At 44.1% G+C, this 10,043-nt stretch overlaps 1 protein-coding gene across 6 annotated transcripts in view; it reads left to right on the top strand.

Moving 5' to 3' along the window:
- Positions 1-2,636: 2,636 nt before the first annotated feature.
- PPP1R12A (protein phosphatase 1 regulatory subunit 12A) overlaps positions 2,637-10,043 on the top strand; it is a 200,349-nt gene continuing 192,942 nt past the window's right edge. For all 6 annotated transcript variants that reach the window (XM_024196693.2, XM_024196691.2, XM_024196689.2 and 3 more), the window contains exon 1: positions 2,637-2,923. In XM_024196693.2, the coding sequence (XP_024052461.1) occupies positions 2,687-2,923 (237 nt within the window). In that variant the 5' untranslated portion in view covers positions 2,637-2,686. The remainder of the gene's footprint in view (positions 2,924-10,043) is intronic.

Genomic DNA, 10,043 nt, shown 5'->3' with positions numbered 1-10,043 from the left:
CAGAGATGATGGGACTGACTTATATGGATGATAGGACTACTTGCATGCTTAAATGAAGCATGTGCTTTAGTGCTTTGCTGGATTGAGCCACAGCAGTCAGCACCTTGCAGGACTGAGTCCACTCTTCCAAACACTTACTATAGAACGTGTGACAGTTTGCAAAATGTCTGTGTAAAACATATGGTTTTATGAAACTGCTGAATCACTGAATGCCTCAGTGTATAGCGAATCAGCTATTTGCTCACAGGGTTTATGTCATGTAGCTCCCAACCAAGTCTATACAGGTGAACAGGAACAACAAGGAATCATTAACCTGAATGGTCTTCCATTCAGGTTGGAAGCAACCTAGAACAATGAAATGGATGCAGGTCGTCTGCAGGGTGTGGTGTTGGCACAATGGAAAATCCACAGCAGAAGCAAAGAAACAAGGTGTTAGAATAGCTTTTAAAAACACAGACTCTGAGTGATTCAGGAAACACAAAGGGACATACTCTGCATTGGGGAACCTTTTGAGCACCAGACCTGAATCAGCTAATGGGAGCTTGCTGCAGGAGTCAAAGGAGACTCCCTGATCAGGAAGACAAAACTGAGCTAGAGGAGTGGGTTCCAGGAGAGGAGACCTGGGACCCCTGAAAGCACTGATTAAAACCCAAAGAAGAATGCTCAGGAGTGGTGAGGACTCCGAGCCAGGGAATTGCAAACAGGTGTTTATTTTGCCTAGAACTTTGTGTATCTTGTGATTTGTCTATGAGTAAAGTGGTTTAGGAATTCCTCTACTAAGTCTGTTTGTTACTTGCTTCAAACTATAAACCAGTGTATCTTTTAGGATGGAGCTCGGGGAGAATGTTCTTAAGCTATTGGGGATATTTGGGGGATTCTGCATTGGTCTTGGGACCTAGGGCAACTGGACCATGGGATCCTATTCCACAGAATCAGTGCCCAAGAGGCCAAGGCTAGAGACTGGCTGAAGCCTGCCCAAATGCAAGAGAGTTTAGAAGCACACAGATCCAGCATTCAGGTCCAAACCCAGTAGGCTGGTGAATGTCCACACAAGGGAACTCAATCAGGACTCTGACAGAGAAAATAGGGTTACTTATGTTAGTAAAAACCACTATGAAGACTGATTCTAAAGTGCTTTGGGGATTAAAGGTACTATATAAATTATCCACATAGGGTCACAATTTTAATTGCAGGTGCCTAATATGTGTCTATGGACATTTATGCATATTGTCAATGGGGATGTTTGTTATATCTGCAAATTGTGTTCATGCCCCACTGCTGACATTTGAAAAGTTGTCTTAATGCACTTGCCTAAATGATGTCTGTTGAATATGTTCACACCCACCCACCGTGCCTGCAAATTTTGCATAAAGGTTCTGTAGGCACAGTGGCTGTGTCAGCAAATTTGGTGGATACAACAAAGGTGTCTGCATATGGAAATTTAGCCCAAAATACACTGAGAAACTAATCCTTACAGGTGGGTAACCTTAATGTAACTGCCTCTTGTCAAATGCTGCTGGCACACATCAATCGGCAGAAAAGAAAAAGGAAGCCCGATCGGGCTGTTGGAATGGCTGCAGTAAAGAAAAGGAACCATTCTAATGAGGAAAGGGTAACCTTGCAGAATTTGAAGGGTTAGAGGTTTTGTGAATGTCTCAGACTACATTTTGTTTCTTATTAATACAATTTCAAACTCTTCTCCAGTACATTTAAACCCGTATCTTCCCTCAAGGGAGGTAGAAACCAAAGCGAGGTTGATATAAATAAGGCATATGTGATTAATTATCCCCCCCCCCCCCCCCCCCCGGAAAGGTGTATTATCCCCTCCCCTCTCCCCCCGGAAAGGTGTATTATCCCCACTTCGTTCAAAGAGGGAAATTCAGGCGAATTTTGCATAACGTGAACGAAGCCTCCACTGGGGCTCTGCAGGAGCCCACGGCCCAGCCCGGGCAGGCACTTGCTGAAATGCGGCCTCAGGGACGGGCCGGTGACAGTCGCTACTCCTCATTGTCACGACTCCCAGTGTTTCCGCACATGCGGCCAGGCAGCACCTAAGACAGGGGAAGCGAGAGACGAGTCCCCCGGCCGCCGGGCCAGGCGCAGCGAGCAGACGGGCGATATCGACTGAGGAAGGGCGGGGCCCTGCGCGCTGGCGCGCCCGCCCCGTTCCAGTCTGCGGGCTGGTTCCCCCCCCCCCGCCGCCCTGCTCCGGCGTGACCTTCCCGCTGAACTGCTCACCTCACCCCGCGCGCGCGGCTCAACGGTCCCCTGCTCTGCTGCCACCCCGCCCAGCAGCCTGCCGCTTAGGCGCGCTCCCCCGTCAGGGTCCCTGTGCCCCTCCGATCCTCCCCACCCTCCGGCTGCTGCTCCTGCTCCATCCCTGCCCAGCCCCTCCCGGCCCGCTCAGAGCCTCGCCCATGTCCCCGCCCGCCCACTCCCTCTGCTCAGGTCTGATCTCACGCTCCAGTCTTTCGCAGCCCCGCCCTCTGAAGTCTCCCTCCCCTCAGGAATCTCGCGAGATTATGTTAAAGCGGCCGGCCTCCGCGCCCCCTCTCCGGCTCTTTCCCTCTAGGCGGGTGAGTGAGTGCGGCGCGGCGGCGGCCGGCTCGGCCGCGGTGTTCTATGGGATAGTGGTGGATAGAGGCTATCCTCGGTTCAGAGCGCTAGGGCCAGGCAGGAGCAGGGCATGAAGATGGCGGACGCCAAACAGAAGCGGAACGAGCAGCTGAAGCGCTGGCTCGGCTCCGAGACAGACCTGGAGCCGCCCGTGGTCAAGCGCAAAAAGACCAAGGTGAAGTTCGATGACGGCGCCGTCTTCCTGGCCGCCTGCTCCAGCGGGGACACGGACGAGGTGCTGCGGCTGCTGGAGCGGGGCGCCGACATCAACTACGCCAATGTGGACGGGCTCACCGCACTGCACCAGGTCAGTGCGGGGCCTGGCTCGGCTTGAGCGGGGGGACCGGGGCTGGGCCTGGCCGCGCGGGGGCGGGAGGGGCTCTGTCGGGCTTGGCTGGGGATGGGGGCGGGAGGGGCTCTGTCGGGCTCGGTGATCGGGGCCCGGCTGGGTGCTGCCAAGTTTGGATCCAGCTCTCCGGAGCGGGGTCTCTCCCGGGAGTGTCGCCCCGGGCAGATGGATCGGCCCTGCAGAGGCGGCTCTTCCTCGTTTTCCCTAATCTCTGGGATCGGCTCTACTCCACTGGCTGGGGTGGAGGCTAAGCCCTTTCCTCCCCTGGCTGGGGTGTTCCGGGGTCCTCTCTGCCTTCCTTCCCCCGGGGACGGTGTCGGTGGGACCCCCTGGCTGTGGCTGGCATTGAGGGTGTCACTGAGAAAACGGGGTCCGCCGGGGCCCTGCCCGCTGTGTGTCCAGGAAGGCGAGATGGCGCCCCGGAGTGGGGGGTGGGGGGAGGTGAAGGCAGATCCCGGAAAGGGGGTGGTGTTGGCAGGTAGGGATGGTGGGATGAGAAACGGGGTCACTCCCATGTTTGCTGTTAATATCGGGACCGATTTCCTGCTGCCCCGACCCCTCCAATTTCTCTGCACTTTAGGGGATTAAATCTGTTTTTTGTGAAGGCGAATCTTTTATTTTTCTCTGGTTTCTAGGGGGAACTAGTGTTTTGTTCTTAATATAGAAACGTGTGTCAATAGGAGACAGGCGTCTTTCTTTATTGATGGTTTCTGCCGCAGTGTGAAAGCCCTACTCTTAGGTTAGCAGTGTTTTTACAGTATATTTTTCCTGCGGTGGGAGGTTGTAAGAAGGGATTGCTTTGTTCATGGTTTTTGAACTGAGATCTAACTTTCATTTAGGGTGGGGGGAATGGAATGGAAAGGAAAGTGGCCGTGAAGTTTCCTCAAAATGGATGCTTTGTGCATGTTAAAGTTTTATAGCAATCTGATTGGAATCTGAAAATGTTAGCCAAATAAGGAAAGGCAGTGACAATCCAGAGATAATGTGGATTTGAATAGTTTTCGTTTCTGCAACAGACCAAAAACCATAGCAGCATATTAGATTCACTGAACTAAATTCAGAAAAGCAAGAATAATCTCTTTGATAGATTAATTTTTTGTTTCAATAATTGTACCTTAGTAGTTCCAGAAAGACTTAGTAATTATGAACTCTAGTTTGATCAGGTAAAAATCTTTCCAAAATAATGCAGTGAGGGAATTCAGAGCAGTGTAGTAAGTGTTCTCTTTCTAAACACAAACTGGTGACTTTAGTGTGTAGTAAAACATCTTGATATTGAAATAAGTATGAGGAATGCCCCATTATTTATTGTAATAGCTAACAATAAATGCATTGCGGAGAACTGGATTTTATGCTTTTAACTCTTACTGTAATGTAAGGTGTATGTAATAGCTTCACTGTTTCCTGTACAAAAGTTGTCACCTGCCCTTTCATTGAATTATTAGCCTTGATAGAATTGGTATGCTTCCTACTGGCAAAAAAATAACAGAAAAAATGAACATGACAATTTATGGGGTAATCATCAAATTTCTGTTTTGGTAACATTCTGGCAAACTCCTTAATTTCAGTATAGGTTATGTTGTTTGGCAAACTAGTATTCTGTAGCTTCGTTTAATCAATCTGGATACTTGTACTCTGAAGAAATGTCTTACTAGTCAGAAGTCATATCTTATTTGGTTAGATGTTAATATGTAAACAGGTTCTTTCAGATCCAGAATGTATAGAACTTTTAATAGTGGGAACAAAAGGATGAAGTGTTGTTTTTTTTATCATTATTGGTAGAACAACAAATTAAAACTAAGGTTTCCAGTTTTGGGCAATTCTGAGAAGCCTTTTTAAAAAGCAGGTGAGGAGTCTCCTTGACAACTTTATGATACCGTAGTGCAACATTTTTAGCACTTATTAATGTCATCCTTGTTTCCCTACTGTCAGACTTCCACGCCTCCTTAATTTGCAAGCTGACCGCAGATAGTGGGAGATCAAGATAGCTGCAGATTTTTGTTGTTGTTGTTGCTTTAAACTTCTGTTGGAGTAGTTGTTACTCTAGTGTCACTGCTATATGGTATAACTAAAAATAGCTTTGAGAGGCTTCTGCCAACAAACATCTAGTTGAAAAGCAAATTGGGAGATTTAACTGTGAATTGATCGTTTTCTTAAGGTAGCTTAGTAAATGATTGTATAATCTCCCAACCCCTTCAGGGAATGTATTGGTTACAGTGTACCTTTAATTGACACACAGTCTTTAGTGTAGCCAAACTTCTCTGTTGTTTATGCATTTGAGACAAAATAAAAAATGCTGGACACCATATTTATAACATATGGGTCTACTCTAAATGAGAGTTGCTGTGGTATGAAGTAAGGCCATATGTACCGTAGGGAAACTTCTCAAAAGTTTGGCACTTTGCTAATGCCATTTTGACTTCACCAGCGTTGGTAATGTTGAAAGCCCTATTATACACAAGATTTTCCAGGTTGCCATCATTTTTAAGCACTATATCAATCAATTTAGACCTGCTCATCCATGTGAAACAAGAATACCAGCATGATATCTAAAATGAAGTGATTTATCCCCATTTTTGGACCTCTTCCCCCTGTTCTCATCCATTTTTTTCCACCTCAGCTGCGTTCTCCTGTCTTGAGTGGCCCACCATGAGTTAGGTTTTAGTGCACTGGAGCAGGAGCATAAACTACATTTTTGTAATATTTTCATGTAGATACAAGGCAGTATAGGAAAAAGGGGTAAGCAGCACTTTCCTTCGAAGCCCTGGTGGTTGGTGGCAGTTCCTCAACACGTTCAGCCCTGAACACATGGGGTAGCTTCAGTTTCACTGCAGCTGGAGGTGTAATTTCCAGCTCAGGTACATGTATGCACGCTAGCTTTGATCAAACTAGTGAGCTAAAAATAACAGTGTAGCTGTACAGCACAAGCTAGCTGCCTGAAAACAATCCTGTTGGAGTCTCTAGGTAAGTACTTGAGCAGGTAGATTGCTGCTGCCGCCACATGGCTACCCTGCTTTTTATAGCATACTAGCTGGATCAACGTTAATGCATATGTGTCTACCCAAAATGGAAATTATTCCTACAGTTTCAGTGTAGAGGTACCCTCAGTTTCCATTGTGGCAACGAGCCAAACCACTGGGCCTTTCATTAGCCAATCTGTTCCAGTATTAAGGCTCAAAAGCTAGTTGGGTGGAGTAATAAAATCTGTAGGATGAACTAGGCGGGGTTTTTGTCCCTCTTCCTGTATAACCAAACAAATTCTTAGTGTGCTTCTTATTCAGTATGCATTCTAAAGGCCAATGTATACTGCAGACATTTATTTCTGAGATGGAAAGTCTAAGTGCCTCTCTTCCCCCATTCTGCCTACACATTTTAATTCTACAGTGATTTGACACTAATTGCTGATTTCATTTTATATTTTGCTGTGCAGAAGTAGGCATGGTGCATGTTAAGTGCGCTTCTTTTTTAAAGGGATGCAACATCTTAAACTACATTTTGTCACATTTACCACCTATATTCCAAGTAGTATTTAAGCTTGCTATTTGCAAATCAGTGAAGAAAAATATTTATTTTTGTAATCTAGGTTAGAATAGATTATCATAATGGTCCCTTCTGATTTTAACCTCTTTGAATTTGATTCTTATTTTGTGCCTTTGACAGGGGTTGTGCATAGTTGGTTTCCATGTTTTTTGGGTTGGGGCTTCCTAATCCAAAATGTTCCATTAACTCAATGAAAGTTATAAAAGACAGAGGCTCTGAATAATGCATTTTTTCTATATAACTGTCATGTGCGTAGATGTAACACAGGGATTGTAGGGGGTCTTTGAAACTCTTTTCTTGTGATGTGTCCTTCCAGGTAATTCAGCAGGGATTTAAGAGAAGAATAGAATCAGGAGGTGAGATGTGATGTCATGTTCTACTTGCTAGCATTTCATCTCTGGGGAGGGGAAGAAATTGCCTGTGCATGGCTCGTCTGTTAGAGCTGCCACATTATCACTTACCAATAAAAAAACAAAAAAATTAGCAATTCTTAGTACAGGCTAACTCTGAGAACAGACTTACTGACATGAGCAACATACAAACATGGGTTTTATGGAATGATTGCTTGTAAAAGGAGACTGCCAAATTATTTTAAAACTTGTTGACCAGCAGATCTAAATTGCATAGTATGTATAGTCATATCTTAGTGGTAGGTTTTTAAATCTATAATAGGCTCTTCTATAGGCTCATCCCTAAGATATTGGAGTGCTTTGTGAACAGTCGTTTGTCTTCCTACACCTGTGAGCTATGGGGAAGTATTGACACCATTTTGCCACATAACGTGATCAAGCTGATGTGGGAATATAATGCTAGCTATTTGAATTGAACACTTGATATTATGGTGCAGACTGATTTCATTGCCTTACTATCTCTTAAACTCTTCTTCCTAACAAAATCTGCTGTTTAGTCTGAAGAAGAATTCTGTGTAGCTCGAAAGCTTGTATCACTCACCAACAGAAGTTGATCCAATAAAAGTGTTACCTCACCCACTTTGTAGCTAAAACATAGTTTTCACGTGGGGCGTGGGGGAACTGATTTTAAGAGTATCTTAATGCCGTTGTCTTGATATTGTACAGCACTGGCTCAGCAGCGGCTAACAACACTATAACCATAGATAATTCATCATAGAACTGTACAGTGATCTGTTTTTGGCTGACAAAGGGCAAGCTTGGAGATGGCACTACATGCCATGTATGCTAGTTATTGTTATCTTAATATTTACCAATCTCAGAGGTAGTTGCTTTGAGTTTACTTTGAAATAAGTTAACTGCCTCCCCTTTCTTTCAAAAAGATGAAATTATTGCTTATTTATGGCAAATGTATATACTCGATCACTCATGCTGACATGGGCTTTAGTACTGATTGTCATTAAGTATCTTGGGTAATAGCCATATCCCCCTCTAGTGCCTTTACACCTGATTAAAGGGCTGGAGTGGTGTAAAAGGGTGCTTAAAAACCAGTGATTGAGCTGTGGATGGAGTCCACTGGCTTAAAAACAGAGGAAGACAGCTGGGAGGCTGTCTTCTGAGAACCTCCTTGCAAGCCCTGGGATAGGAAGTGTACCAAGGGCAAGGGGACACAACATACAGCATGGCAGCCCGGTAGTCAGGGGCAGATTGCTGTAATCTAAGCCCATATTGCCATCTACATAACGATAGGAGCTGCAGAGCAATTTGGGATCAGGATGATGCAAAAATGGCTCAAAGCCACCTTAGCACCCAACCCCCACTCCCTGAGCTGCGACTTCAATGGTGTTGGTCTTACTGGAGGACAGAGTCTTGCCCCATTTGCAGAAACAATTAGTTTTACATTAAATATAAAAAAATTAGCACACAAATCTTGAAATCCATACATCAGAATTTGTACTTGGCTTACTGTGAAACTGATACCTTCCATCTCATTCCATGCGGGGGGAAATCCTTCCTGTTTCTGATAACACTGTATCCTTAGAGGTGAGGATTTTTAAAAAAGCCTTTATTGGTCATTGTTCTGCTTTTTTCCTTTTGCGTGTGTCTCAGTCGGGCAACAGAAGTGGGGAAATCAGTTTCACTTCTATGTTCTTAATGTTGCACTGTCTGACTTCAGACTGGGAAACATGTTTGTTTTTAAAAAATTAATTATAATGTAAAGAAATGAGTGCAAACACTTCTGCTGGCCATAGATTCTGTAAAACCTGTTCATTTCCAGGAAATGGGAATTGAATGGCATAATACTTCAGTGTGACCAAGCTAATAACTTTTTTAAGATGACTCTTAATTTCCTGACTTCTGTTCTTTAATTTTGCAACCTTAATATTGCATTAATAAAGGCCTGTCTAATTTCTGTTCTCTCTAAAGAAGTAGTTGTGGTGGAGGAAGAGAGAAAGTATATGAAGTGTTGGACACATCATGTGCCCCTTCATACTACATGATAACTTAGGGCATCTATAGTACTTAGCCTATGTATAAGAAAAACAGTATTTTCTACTAAGCATGTGACTGCATACAAATTTTTGCAGAGTGCAAAAATTGTAAATATTATACCTCTCCAAACTTGGCTTAACAGACTTGTGCGTACTGAGGATTAACTACACCTCTACCCCGATATAACGCTGTCCTCGGGAGCCAAAAAAATCTTACCGTGTTATAGGTGAAACTGCGTTATATTGAACTTGCTTTGATCTGCCGGAGCGCGCAGCCCCGCTCCCCAGAGCGCTGCTTTACCGAATTCGTGTTATATTGGGTCGCGTTATATCGGGGTAGAGGTGTATATGCCAAGTTTGAACCCAACCTCTCTTTTTTTGAATTGTGTGTAAAGACATCACATTGTCCTTGCTTAGTGTCCTCTTTTAAATGCACAAATATAATAACTGAACTGAATTCTAGCATTTAGGCTGAGACAAAGCATTGGGAAACTTCCGTCTTAAAAACTACTGGCAATGACATGAGTAGAAACATCTCAAACTTATTTATAATATCTGTAATAAAGCTATTATTCAAATGCTATATCAGTCAGTCATATAGGTTTCATAACAAATTCAAAATATAGGCAATAACTACAGAAAATATAATTTTATTTTGTAAAATAAGTTGCTGCTCAATGACCCTGTCTTCTAGTTGTAAACTTTATCCTGGAATTAAGTATTCTTGATTCAGTACATTGATGTGTTTACAGACTTCGTTGGCACAATGAAACGTGTAGATTAAATGCCGTGCGTGTTCTGACATATGGTACATTTGATCGATTTTGAATTTTTTTGTTTTGTAACCTACTGTTGTGTAGTAAAAGGAATGTTACATAAACCACTCATAACAATAGGTCGTTTGGGAACCACTGCATGTGAACATATTCAGGTTGAGGAAGTTAATTGCTGATCTAGGCAGATGTCTATGCTACTTGTGCTACCGCTGCAGTGCTGCAGTTAAACTGCTATAGTGTAAACCAGTGGTTCTCTACCTGCGGCCCACGGGCCACTTATCAGCACATGGCTGCGGCTCATGTGACATCCTCAGAGCAATACAGGTAGTATATATATTCTGTGGATGCGGCTCACATAACACTA

Source organism: Terrapene carolina, unplaced genomic scaffold (assembly GCF_002925995.2).
Source record: "Terrapene carolina triunguis isolate 2854851 unplaced genomic scaffold, T_m_triunguis-2.0 Scaffold68, whole genome shotgun sequence".
NCBI classification, from domain to species: domain Eukaryota; kingdom Metazoa; phylum Chordata; order Testudines; family Emydidae; genus Terrapene; species Terrapene triunguis.
This window is presented reverse-complemented; position numbering and strand designations above follow the sequence as displayed.